The following is a 13,920-nucleotide window of genomic DNA, read 5'->3' on the forward strand; positions in this document are numbered from 1 at the left end:
TCATACAAACAAGTTGCAACTTCTTTTCCGAAAGCTCATCAGCAAAGAACTCTGATGCTAAGCGTGTTTGGTCCGAGTAATTGAGATGTGACGACCGAAGTAGTTTGGGCGCACGAGTGAGACAAAGTGCGGAAAGACATGTGTTGGTCATGGGCTAGTCAGGGATCCTAGAAGTGCAGCCGTCCGGGGGGGGGGGTCGGGGTGTTACACACGTGTGCCAAAAATCTTGCATTGTCATTGTCGAAATCGCCTTAAGTGGATGAGCTATGCATTTTTTTTATAAAAGAAATATATTAATATCAAAAGATACCAATTACATCCAGCCTCTGCAACAACGCAACACCTAATGGTATTAGGATGCACACAGCCAAAAAAAGAGAAAATAAAACTAAGAAATAAACTTATAAACTTATAAGAAAACTAAGTGGAGGAGCTATGCACTTAAGTTGAACTGTATTAGAAGTGGGGATCCCGTATGTATTTGGAACCAAACAGTTATAAACTCATAATCAATGTGATTATTATACCATGCATTGCAGAAAACAGATGCAGAGACGATATTCGTTAACGAGGTTCAACGATCAACGCATATATTTCTAGGGCATTCTGCACAGGAGCTGCACCACGTCGTAGTAAATCGACGACAGAGTCTAAGAGGGTCGCCTTATGACCGACATAATGCTAGTTGGCATAACCAATGAGTTTCTCTAGATTTCTCAAACCGTAAACAAGCATTGTGCATGTATCTGAAAATACATTGAACCGCTTTGCAATGCTCGTATCACAATTCATAAACCCGAGCCCCCACTAGAATTCAGATCATGTGTAGATCAGCATAAACAAGTCACGTGAGCTCCATATGTCCAGTGACAAATGCAGCTCACAAAACAGTTGGTAAGGCTAGTTTTGTTAGGGAAAAACTAGATGCGCCGATCGTCGACTTATCTTCTCTAGCTTTGTAACTTCAGATCCTGTCCTGGGAGAAAGACCTAGAGTTACCAAGATAGTGTATCACCAGTTCACCATGAAATGAACGGAAAATAGGACCATGCACGTGCAGTTGGACAGTAGCTTTGGTCCCTCGCAAATGCATAACGCTGTTGTCAGGTCTACTACCTGACCTGTGCATGTATATGAAAGAATCATGAGTATCAGCAGTAAAAAAAATCCCTAAAAAGGCGCAACAGAATGGAGTACAATAGAGTGTCGACTGAACAGCAATTGGAATTCACACGGTCCCGGCCATCTATTTATACCACCCCCACACTGCCATGGATACTTGGATCAGTTGATTTGCACGTTGTCCGCACGGACAGAATGGCTTTCCTAGCGCTCCTGCTGCTGCTCTCGCTGTCCTCTTCGGCCGCCCACGGCTATGGCCCCGGCCGCTGGATCAACGCCCACGCCACCTTCTACGGCGGCGGCGACGCCTCCGGCACCATGGGTAATCAATTAGTAGCTTCGACAAGCACTCATCCATTTGTGCGCCTTTCTTTGTTGATCGGCTGAGTGCTGCCTGCAATGTACGTGTACGTGTACGTGCGTGTTGATGGTGAAATATATGCAGGCGGTGCGTGCGGGTACGGCAACCTGTACAGCCAGGGGTACGGCACCGACACGACGGCGCTGAGCACGGCGCTGTTCGGCAGCGGGCTGAGCTGCGGCGCGTGTTTCCAGCTGCGGTGCGCGGGGACGTCGTCGTGCCTGCCGGGATCCATCCTGGTGACGGCCACCAACCTCTGCCCGCCCAACTACGCGCTCCCCAACGACAACGGCGGCTGGTGCAACCCGCCGCTCCAACACTTCGACCTCTCGCAGCCGGCGTTCCTCCGCATCGCCAGGTACCAAGCCGGCATCGTCCCCGTCGCCTACCGCCGGTGAGCTAACTACTTCTGCAACAATTAACTCTCTCGCTCAAACTTTGCATGCTCTTCTTAATTTTGTTACTTCACACACACATTAGCTAAGACTTTGTACAACATATATATATATGCAGGGTGTCGTGCAGGCGGAGAGGCGGCATCCGGTTCACCATCAACGGCCACTCCTACTTCAATCTCGTGCTGGTGACCAACGTGGGCGGCGCCGGCGACGTGCACGCGGTGGCCGTGAAAGGCGCCCGGACGCGGTGGCAGCCCATGTCCCGGAACTGGGGCCAGAACTGGCAGAGCGCCGCGCTCCTCGACGGCCAGGCGCTGTCCTTTACGGTCACGGCCAGCGACCGCCGCTCTGTCGTGTCGCGCAACGTCGCGCCGGCCGGCTGGGGCTTCGGACAGACCTTCACCGGCGGCCAGTTCCGTTGAGATTGTTCGAGTAAGAATCAAGACCAGATCGCACCAGATACTGGTATATCGAGTGTAATAATGCTGAGTTTGCTAGTATATAGTATCCGTGTGTTGATGATGAACGGCGCATATTCTACATGTATAATCGCGTCAGTACAACGTGTTTGGAATGCTGTATCATAGGAAGCACTACAAATTGCACAATAACACTGCAAATTTCTCTTATTTTTCCCGTTCTGTTTTGCGTCCATGTCCAAAAGCCCAAAGGCAAGAGGGTCAGGTGCTCGTGCACTTAGGAAAAAAGTCCAAGACAAACCTCGAACTCATAGACAAAAGCTAAATGAAACCCTCAACTTCCAATCCTTGAAATTGGTTAAATTTACGTGGCAAGTCAAACTAAAATATAAAAAAAAATTAATCTAGATAATTAGTTACTCCCACTTACATGCATGGCCCACCTGTCATATTCATCTTCATTCCCTTTAACCTCAATCCCCTCCCACCATCCACTGCACACACACCGTCGATCATGTGGGCCATGCATCTAAGTGGGAGTGTGTGTAAGTGCTCGACCCTCTCTCCCTCGCGTATAGGTGGCAACACCTTCCAGCGAGGCTTTTCCCCTGCCATGTCTAACGCGTGCGGCCGGTGCAACGGCTCCACGGAGGTGAAGCTTCCCAAGTCGAGGTATCCGTTCTCTGGTCCAGTTCTCTGCCCCTAGTCGGCTCTCCCTCCTCGCGCCCTCCTCAAACCCCTCCGTCCATGGTGGCGGTAGCCCCGGCTGGCGAGCCTTCCTCCGTCGCGTCAACAACCCCGGCCGACAAGACCCTTCAACCTTTGCTCGGATGGCGAGATCCCCTCAGCTCGCCTCTCCTATGCAAAATCGGAGCCACCCCACCATATGGAGCACCTCTGCCGTCCTCTCACTCCCTAGCTATCTCGACCCGTCGTCGCTTCGTCCCATGGGTGCGCACCACCGCGGAGCAAGCATGCTACCTGCTTGCTTGTTCTTCCTGATCGGCGCGACCTGGCCTCCCGCTACCCCGGTTGTGCTCCTCCACCTCCGTACCTTGCCCCTGTAGCAGCCCGAGGTACCCCCGCCCAGGTGATCCAGACAAGCGGCTACCGCCGTCTTGCCATGACGGATCCAACCATTGGGGAAAACAGCTACATGATGGGGAATGATTGGGAAAAAATGAACATGACATGTGGGGCCCAATGTCAGTGACAGTTTCCGTAATCCTGGTCTGGGTTATTGATTTCCCCGTGTGCCAAACAGATCCAAGGTTTAAAACAGACCGGGATCGATAAGTTTAGAGTGCCAATTTCAGGGATTGAGAGTTGAGGGTTCCATTTAGCTTTTTTCTATGAGTTCAAGGTTTGTTTTGGACTTTTTCCGTGCACTTATGTACCGTGTGATCGAGTGGCGATTACGGTTAATGTTATTTACATCGACTTCGCACAAATTACCCGTGACCGGCGCAAGAATACAAGATGTAACCATGCATTAGCAGTGTTGCATTATATGGGTTGTAGCCCAAGTTGACATGCCATGTATCTTACAAATTATGAAATCTCAAAGCCTATTTTTGGTGGTATTTTAGGATTTGTTAGAGATAAAGTTTAGTCCCACATTGCTAGTTGGGAAAAAGCTAGAGCAGCTTATAAAGAACGTTGGTCTAGTCCTTATAAGTGAGTGAGAAGAGAAGAGTTCATGTGCACTCCTCCACCGCCGCTCGCCTCTCAGGCATCGTGTGAATCGAGTTCGAGTTAAAAACCTCCTCTTATGGAAGATTAATTTTGTTTGCTTGGTGCACCAATTCAGTTGGGTGCGTGTCGACATGCGTGTGCATGTTCGATGCGTGTCCTCATCTTACTACGCATGGCGTTTTGGTCGGCGCTCCCTTCCCGGGCTATATGAGGAGACAAGACATATAATATATATTGAGTTCTCCACTCGCTTCTATCTCTCTCAAGTCCAATTCCTTTTGTTGCACCATCCTCTAGTCTTTCCCATCACGATGACTGCATGCACGGCCGTCCAGGAGAGCAAGCCTTTGAAGCCCCATCCACTAAGATCATGCACCGGGAGGAGGGCGATAAGGTTTTGGGGGAGCATCTCAGCGTTCTGTCCGTCTGCTTCCTCGTTGGCTTGCTTCATCGATAGATCCAACGACTCTGACAACACCATGGGCGACATTAACAACGGCCATGGTGATGTTGCTGCTGGAGCGACCATCCCGGTCGTGATATACATACTTCTCATCCCCTACCTTGCACTACTAATTGTTCTATATTCGGATCTGATGCATGAGCTTAGTTTGATGTGTATGGTTAAGTATGCTAGTGCATTTATGATGTTGTTTTCGGTAATTAAACTCACTTGAAAATTTCATAATAATCTAATAATCCAAAAGCCTTATATGCTTAGGCAATTTTCATTGTATGGTTTTGTTGATGCGCTCAAACCGGTCCCGTTTATAGGTTCTCATTTCAAGAGATGACAGATTAAAACCATCTTGTGGCTCAGTGCTATGGGTGTGCACTGGATTTCAGCTGGTACTCCTAGATGTCCGCTATCCACTGACGAGAATAAAGCGTCCAGGGAGGACACCGTACTCTTTGTGGGTGGTGTCCTAAATGTGCTTGAAAACAAGTTGGTTGATGCTTATCTGCACATCCCAGATGGGAAGGAACTGTGGGATGCACTGGACGCTAAGTTCAATGTTGCCGATGCCGAGGTGAACCGTATGCTATGGAGCAGTTCAATGACGACAAGATGGTTGAGAATCGATCATGGCAAATGAACTCGAGATCCTCAAGTTTGTGCTACCGGACAAGTTCGTTGCGGGATGCACTGTCGCTAAGCTTCCCCAGTCGTGGAGGAATTTTACCACTTCTCTGAAACATCAGAGGCATGAGTTCTCTGTTGAGACCATCATTAGCTCTCTAGTGTTGAGGAGAAGTCGAGGGCAAAGGACAAACACATTAGTGGAACCGAGGACGTTGTGCTGCCAACATGGTGTAGAAAAATGCCCACAAGTCCAAGTGGGAAGAACAAAGTCTCCCAGACTACCAACTTAAAGAACAAGGGGAAATGGAGAAGAACCTTGCTGAGTGTGTGGCGAGATGGGTCATTGGGCTCATCCTTGTCCACAACGCAAGAGGAAGAAACATTAGACTGGACATAACTCAAATTTTGTCAACATGGTCATTGGAAACACCGAGGAAGGAACTTCATGGTACGGTAATTTATTACTTATTGTTCTTTCGGTGTTTTCAACCCACAACATGGTTGGTTGATATGGGTGTTAATGCTCATGCGTGTGTTTATATCTCCATGTTTACCTCTTATCAGGCCCGAGGTTCCTCCATCATGATGGGGAGTGGGTTACATGCTACTGTTCTAGGTGTTGGCATGGTAGATTTGAAGTTTACTTTGTGCAAGATTGTGCAATTGAAGAACGCGTTGCATGTCCCTTATATCAAGAAGAATCTCGTTAGTGGCTCCCTTCTTATGAAAGATGGGTTTAAGTTGGTGTTTCAGTCCAATAAAACTGTAATGCCTAAGTATGGAGTTTTTGTTGGAAATGGCTATGAATGTGAAGGCATGTTTCCATCTCTTTGGGAGACTTTTATGATAATGTTGTGAACCATGTATGCACTAATTATGATATTCATGTTTTGCTTTGATGAATTTTTCGTATTAATTTCAGTTGTATGTCGCGGCTTGCTCGTATGAGGTTATTTCCGAAATTCACCTTAGTCAAAGGCTCTAAGTGTCATGTTTGTGTGCAATCAAAGCATCCTCGCAAGCCTCACAATGTTGCGAAGTAAATAAACTTGGCACCACTTGATCTCATACATTCAAATCTACGTGAGATAAATGGTGTGTTGACAAAAGGTGGAAAGAAATATTTCGTGACTTTGATTGATGATTCCACCAGGTAGTGTTATGTGTATCTCCTGAAAACTAAATTAAGATGATGGTCTTGATTTCTTTAAAATCTATAAGTATGAAGTTCAAAATCAACTTGAAAGAAAGATAAAAAGGGCTCGGTCTAATCTTGGTGGAGAGTACTTTTTCTAATGAGTTCAATTTATTCTATGTGGAACATGGTATAATCCATGAGAGGAAACCTCCCAATTCCCCTCAATCCAATGGGATCGTGAAAAGGAAAAAAACCTTACTCTAATATATTTAGTTAAATCCATGTTAGATACTTCGATTTTATCCAAGGAATGGTGGGGAGGCTATATTGACTTTGTGTCATGTCTTAAACCGTGTTCAAACTAAGAATAAAGAGTTCACCCCATATGGAAAAAGAAAAGGCTAACACTCTCCGACCCACGAAGTTGGAGTTGTTTGGCGAAAGTGAATTTACCAATCAATAAGTATCAAAAGCTTGGACCAAAAATCAAGGATTGTGTATTTCTTGGCTATGCTGCGCATAGCATTTCTTACAGATTTCTTGTGGTGAAATCTAGAGTGACATGAATGTATGCACCTTGTTTGAGTGATGAGATGCTATATTCTTTGATGATATATTTCCCATGAGAGATATGCATATAATGTCTAGTTGGGAATATGATCCAATTTTTGAAACTCCTATGGAGTTCGGTGAAGAATCTGATGATCAGACTTCAAATTTGAGTGAGGAGGATGGCAATGAAACTCCCACAAGGAGCAAGAGAAAAAGATTGCAAAATATTTTGTTAATGATTTCATTGTGTACCGTGGATGATACTCCCACCACCATTTCAGAAGCTCTTGCATCTTTTGATGCAGACTAATGGAAGAAAGGGGTTCCAAGAGAGATGGATTCCATCGTGGCTAATGGAATGTGGGAGTTAATTGGACGTCCATATTGGTGCAAACCTGTAGGATGTAAATGGGTATTTAAGAAAAAGCTTCGAGCTGATGGTACTATTGAGAAGTACAAAGCTCAGTTTCTAGACAAGGGCTACACCCAAAAGGGATGAAAATATTTATTTGGTACCTAATCACATGTTGCGAGATTGAGAACAATCAGTTGAGCCAAATGAAATAAAACAAGAAAAACCCTAAATTACAAACTACTAGAAACCTAAACTAAAAACCTAGACTAAACCTAGTCGGCTACCAATTGTTAACCACCACCATCTTGTTCTTCTACCCAACACCTTCTGGCTATCATCTCAACCAACACCATCATCTTCTGAACCTGTCAAACATAAACACAAAGACAAACCCATAGTTAAGATTAAAATGTTGGATTCACTCTTACGTGAATCCATATTAATGGATCCAATTTTAGTCCCAGGAAATAAATTATGGAACACTGGTGAGGGTTTAAAAGATCAGAAAATAAAATTATGAAGTAAAACCCAAGAAAAGTAGACAATAGGAATAAACCAACAAGTTTAGAGAATAACATCTGCCACTAGTAGTAATAAGAACTAAAATATAGCTAGTGAGAAACAACTAGAAATGAACCCATAAGTTCAGTAACAGAAATCAACTATAGACTAAGACTATATCTACTAAATAAACTCTAGGAACCAGTGATCATGAATATTTAGCACATTCCTTTAAGCATAAGTACAAACAATATAATCACAAGGGAGTACCTCACTTTACTTTGGATCCATGGAAAGAAAAAAATCAAATAAGGAGGTAGAATTCAACTTAAGAATCTCTAGAAAGCAAACCTATATCAAACTTCAACAAATCTTTGCTACTGCAACTACAAAATGTAAAAATTTAAGTTGAGAAGCACCAGAAATAATTCTAGGAACTAACAATAATAAATAAAATTTAGAAAGGCTTATTGGCACTATCCAAAATGGCTAAGTACAGAAAACCAATCACCCTAGTCTCCATGCCTATTTAGGCAAGTCACTAGAATCTAAAATCCGAGTCAACTAACCACTGAATCAATCACCCCTAGAGTATAAGTTAAATCAGAGATGCGGTAGAATGTGATGAGTCAATTAAATGCATGTAATAGGTGTCAATACAATAGTCACTCTAGACCACTATAAATAGATGACCTCGGCCTGCCAGAGCTCACAACACACTCCACTAGCTTAGACAAGAAACACACACATGGACACATAGAGAAAGATTTGTGAGAGGGCGAGATCAAGCAAGGAGTTGGAGGAGAAGGGCAAGTAGGAGGCATCAGCTACTCATCAAGAACAAGAATAACTAGGAGTAATACTTCAGCACTACTAGTAGAGTCTAGGTATAATAGATAGATGAATTGAGCCATTGGATCAATGCATAGTTAGGCATCAGTGTTGCATGAGCAATCATGTCTAGGCTGATTGCAATACTAGCACCTCTAGGCACCAGTTGTAATTGATGACACTCGTGTATATCGTCAATTCGTTGGAACTCTAAGAGCAGAGTGTTGTAGCAAGCGTTGTTTTCCCGGGTTTGTATCGAACTCTCGGGGAATTATCATCGAGTTACCTCCTCTTTCTCTTCTTCCAGCAATCCTGTGAAGCAAAGTTTTGCCTTGTGTCCCCAACTCCATGATGAGCGCAGATTGCACACCGTTGGGGAACCCCAAGAGGAAGGTATGATAAGCACATTAGCAAGTTTTCCCTCAGTAAGAAACCAAGGTTTAATCGACCAGTAGGAGAAAGACGTGACTTCTAAAGGTGTTGCTAGCTGACTTGTGGCAGGACGCACTACCAACGTCAGCAACAACGTGGAACCTACACACAACACAACCAAATACTTTGCCCCAACTTACAGTGAGGTTGTCAATCTCACTGATTTTGCTGAACACAAAGGATTAAATGTATAGTGTGGAAAGAGATGTTTGCAGTGAAATTAAAGAGACCAGTGCTTGCAGTAAGTAAACAGAACAAGATGATTGTATCAGTGTAAAAGAAAGGACCAGGGTCCACAGTTCACTAGAGGTGTCTCTCCATTAAGATAAATAACATGCTGGGTGAACAAATTACAACTGGCAATTGACAGAATAGAGACCATACATGACAATATGATTACTATGAGATTCATTTGGGCATTACAACATAATACATAGACCGTAATCCAACTGCGTCTATGACTAATAATCCACCTTCTGGTTATCGTACGAACCCCTTACAGTATTAAGTTGCAAGCAACATATTATCGCATTAAGCAATGTGTGTAAAGTAAACAATAGAATTACCCTTAGATAAAACATTGTTGTTTTATCCCTAGTAGCAACAACACATCTACAATTTTAGAAGTTATTGTCACTCTTCCAGAAAACTAGAGGCATGAACCTACTATCAAGCATAAATAGTCCCTCTTGGAGTCACAAGCATTTAATTGGCCAGAGCAACTACTAGCAACGGAGAGCATGGAATATCACAAATAACATATGACAAGTATATAATCGATCTCAACATAGTATTCAATATTCATCGGATCCTAGCAAACACAACATGTAGCATTACATAAAGATGATCTTGATCATGATAGGCAGCTCGCAAGATCTAAACATGAGGCACAAATTGGAGAAGATAACCATCTAGCTACTGCTATGGACCCGTAGTCCAGGGATGAAGTACTCACGCATCACTTCGGAGGCGGGCATGGCGATGTAGAGGCCTCCGGTGATGATCTCCCTCTCTGGCAGGGTGCCGGGAAGAGCTGCAGAACCCTCCCAAGCTAGGGTCTGCGATGGCGGCCCCGATGGAACTTTTTGTGGATGGAGGCTTGGGTGTTTAGGTTTTTCCCGATATCATGAATAAATAGGTGGAAGGGCGAGGTCAGTGGCCACATGGGGGCCCACACCACCCCTTGGCGCGGGACCACCCTTGGCCGCTCCATGGGGTGGTCTGGCCGCCCTGTGGTGCCTCCTCGTCCCCCCTCCGGACTGGGTCTTTGTTACGGTAAAATATTGACTTCGTCTTTTGTTTCGTCCAATTCCGAGAATATTTCCTGTACAACTTTTCTGAAATACAAAACACCAGAAAATAGGGAACTGGCACTGTGGCATCTTGTTAATAGGATAGAGCCGGAAAATATATAAAACTGAAACAAAGTGTGAGGAAAACATATATAAATTGGTGTAAAACAAGCATCAAGCATCAAAAATTATAGATACGTTTGCAAGGTATCAGCATCCCTAAGCTTAACTCCTGCTCGTCCTCGAGTAGGTAAGTGATAACACAAATAATTTTGAGGTGACATGCAGACAACACAATCTTGATCAAGTTATTGTAAAGCATTGTGAGCTGGGATCAAAGTACTCTAAACATAGGCATGATAGATATAATTCTAACAATAGAACTTAGCAACTATGTTATAAATGAGAAGTAACTCAAACTAAGGATCATGAATAACTTTGCATTGAAAGCAACTATTTGTTTATGAGCATAGAGAAAATATAGCAACGTGGTACTCAACTTGTCCTTTTATGAAGTAGCAAAACATAAATGCTAGGACACCTTCAAAGTTCAAAGGGTGACTAGATACAAGTAATTTGAGAACAAGCAATAGCATAATCATGAATCAATCAATAATAAATTTTGGGACTATGCACATTATACTCAGAATGAAAACTATGCTCTCTTAATTGGTGCATAAAGCAAGAAGATGAAGACTCAACATAAAAGTAAAAGAAAGGGTCCTTCGTAGAAGGAAGCAAGATTAACAAGGTTTATCAACCTTCCAAAAAGTATGGTACTCATTAGCTTTGAGCTCTCATTACCTATATCATAAGCATCTTGAATGGTTAAAGTTAATGTGAGGGCAAATATGAGTTATATGCTTGACGAATCACAAGTTGAAAATCTCGTGCCCCTTGAATACGAGTACCTAAACCTCATGCTACTCAACTTAGGTCCTAAATAAGTTCTTATCATTGTTAGTATACATGTATCATTGAGAACGCCAACGGGGTACGTCCTCCCCCCCCAATGCCAAAATGACAAGACAAACAGCCAATGAGCATCTCAGCAATCCTTTTATTTACTATGGGCATAGCTTTTTTTTTATTGAAGATGCGTCATAGAATGCTCACTATGATTCGCTGTAAATTTCCACCATGAATGATGCATGGCTTAAGTTGGCCGCCCAGGCGTTTCTCTAACATATATACAAATTCCATGGACTAACAAGTTTCCATTTTATTTCACACCGCTAGGCATCCATAAACAAAAGAACATGATATCAACTAAATAGCAATAAGTGCAATGTTGAAAGCGTGCCCCATGAAAGCATGGTTGTGCTAACTCCCAACTCATAATTTGCAAGCATATAATCTTCATAAGATAGTCACAATGGTTCAAGTTTATTAAGTACAAGAAAGTAAACGTGCCATCAAGTTCGTGAGAGCTTTACTAACTAATTTTCTCATGACAAAATTTAATTTGGAAGATAAATAAAAACATGATGAATATACTTGGAATAGCAATAATGCTAGTAGGTAGATATGGCGGACACAATTGGCAAACTTTGGTTTTTGGTGGTTGGATGCACGAGTAGAGCTCATACTCAGTACATGCAAAGGCTAGCAAAAGGCTGGGAGCGACCAACTAAGAGAGCAATAATGCCCATAATCATGCATAGCGACAAAACATTATCAATCAAAGCATAAAGTGATATTACAAGTGAAAAACTAAATGATCATAGAGGCTTTGGTTGACTGGTTTGTAGTCATAACATGGTATAAGCATGTGTCAAGTCAACCCAATAAAGCATCAAAGGAGAATACCATAATATTATGCTTTATATGATGGAAACAACACATGATTCTTTCAATATCACATTATGCACTCTCAGCTATTTGAGACAAGTCATGCTACACAAATAAATACTAAGCATATAATTAGAATAACATCCAACATCATATGCCAAAGTCTAGAAAGCTTCCTTGCATCACTATAAGCATGAAACATTTTACTCGTCTCCAACACCAATCAACTTATTTGAAACAACTTTCATAGATAAAAATTAATATGGACCAAAGAGCTAATTATACATAAATAAAGAATACTAACAAGCTCTGAACATAATAAGAGTGGAAGAACAAGAGCTAAACGCAGTACCAGCAAACTAGAACACTCGCAGAACAACAAGAGCAAAAACTAGAGCGTTCTATGCAATTAAAACGGAGTGTGTCTTTCTCCAAAACAAATATGCTGGAATCCAACCATATGCTACATCAAACAGAAAAAACAAAAAAAACAAAAATAAAGACGCTCCAAGAACAACACGTACTATAGGAAGCAATAATAATATAGGGCATAGAAAGATGACCTGATGCTTTGTTGATGAAGAGGGGATGCCCAAGGCATCCCCAAGCTTTGGCGCTTGTACCTATTGGATATTTCTTGGGGTGACATGAGCATCCCCAAGCTTGAGCTTTTGTCCATTCTTCATCTCATTGGGGAACCCCAAGAGGAAGGTATGATGAGCACAGTAGCAAGTTTTCCCTCAGTAAGAAACCAAGGTTTAGTCGACCAGTAGGAGAAAGTCGTGACTTCTGAAGGTGTTGCTAGCTGACTTGTGTCAGGGCGCACTACCGGCATCAGCAACAACGTGGAACCTGCACACAACATAACAAAAATACTTTGCCCCAACTTACAGTGAGGTTGTCAATCTCACCGGTTTTGCTGAACACAAAGGATTAAATGTATAGTGTGGAAAGAGATGTTTGCAGTGGAATTAAAGAGAACAGTGCTAGCAGTAAGTAAACAAAATAAGATGATTGTATTAGTGTAAAAGAAAGGACCGGGATCCACAGTTCACTAGAGGTGTCTCTCCATTAAGATAAATAACATGCTGGGTGAACAAATTACAGCTGGGCAATTGACAAAATAGAGACTATACATGACAAGATGATTACTATGAGATTCGTTTGGGCATTACAACATAATACATAGACCGTAATCCAACTGCTTCTATGACTAATAATCCACCTTCCGTTTATCGTCCGAACCCGTTCCAGTATTAAGTTGCAAGCAACAAATTATCGTATTAAGCAATGTGTGTAAAGTAAACAATAGAATTACCCTTAGATAAAGCATCGTTGTTTTCTTCATAGTAGCAACAACACATCTACAATCTAAGAAGTTATTGTCACTCTTCTAGAAAACTAGAGGGATGAACCTACTATCAAGCATCTCCCTCTTGGAGTCACAATCATTTACTTGGCCAGAGCAACTACTAGCAACGGAGAGCATGCAAGGTCACAAATAATGTATGACAAGTATATAATCGATCTCAACATAGTATTCAATATTCATCGGATCCCAGCAAACACAACATGTAGCATTACATAAAGATGATCTTGATCATGATAGGAAGCTCACAAGATCTAAACATGAGGCACAAATTGGAGAAGAGAACCATCTAGCTACTGCTATGGACCCGTAGTCCAGGGATGAAGTACTCACGCATCACTTCGGAGGCGGGCATGGCGATGTAGAGGACTCCGGTGATGATCTCCCTCTCCGGCAAGGTGCCGGGAAGAGTTTCAGAACCCCTCCCGAGTTAGTGTCTATGATGGCGGCCACGACGGAACTTTTCATGGATGAAGACTCGGGTGTTTAGGTTTTTCCCGAGATCGTGAATAAATAGGCGGAAGGGCGAGGTCGGTGGCCGCCTGGGGTCCCACACCACCCCTTGGCGCGGGCCCACCCT

General features: G+C 43.0%; 1 protein-coding gene across 1 annotated transcript; it reads left to right on the plus strand.

Moving 5' to 3' along the window:
• Positions 1-1,317: 1,317 nt before the first annotated feature.
• Positions 1,318-2,303, plus strand: LOC124698455 (expansin-A10-like). Its single transcript, XM_047230939.1, has 3 exons — positions 1,318-1,444; positions 1,568-1,877; positions 1,997-2,303. Exons 1-3 carry the CDS (start codon positions 1,318-1,320, stop codon positions 2,301-2,303), a joined length of 744 nt encoding a protein of 247 aa, XP_047086895.1.
• The last annotated feature ends 11,617 nt before the right edge of the window (positions 2,304-13,920 follow it).

This window comes from Lolium rigidum, chromosome 3 (assembly GCF_022539505.1).
Source record: "Lolium rigidum isolate FL_2022 chromosome 3, APGP_CSIRO_Lrig_0.1, whole genome shotgun sequence".
Lineage (NCBI taxonomy): Eukaryota > Viridiplantae > Streptophyta > Magnoliopsida > Poales > Poaceae > Lolium > Lolium rigidum.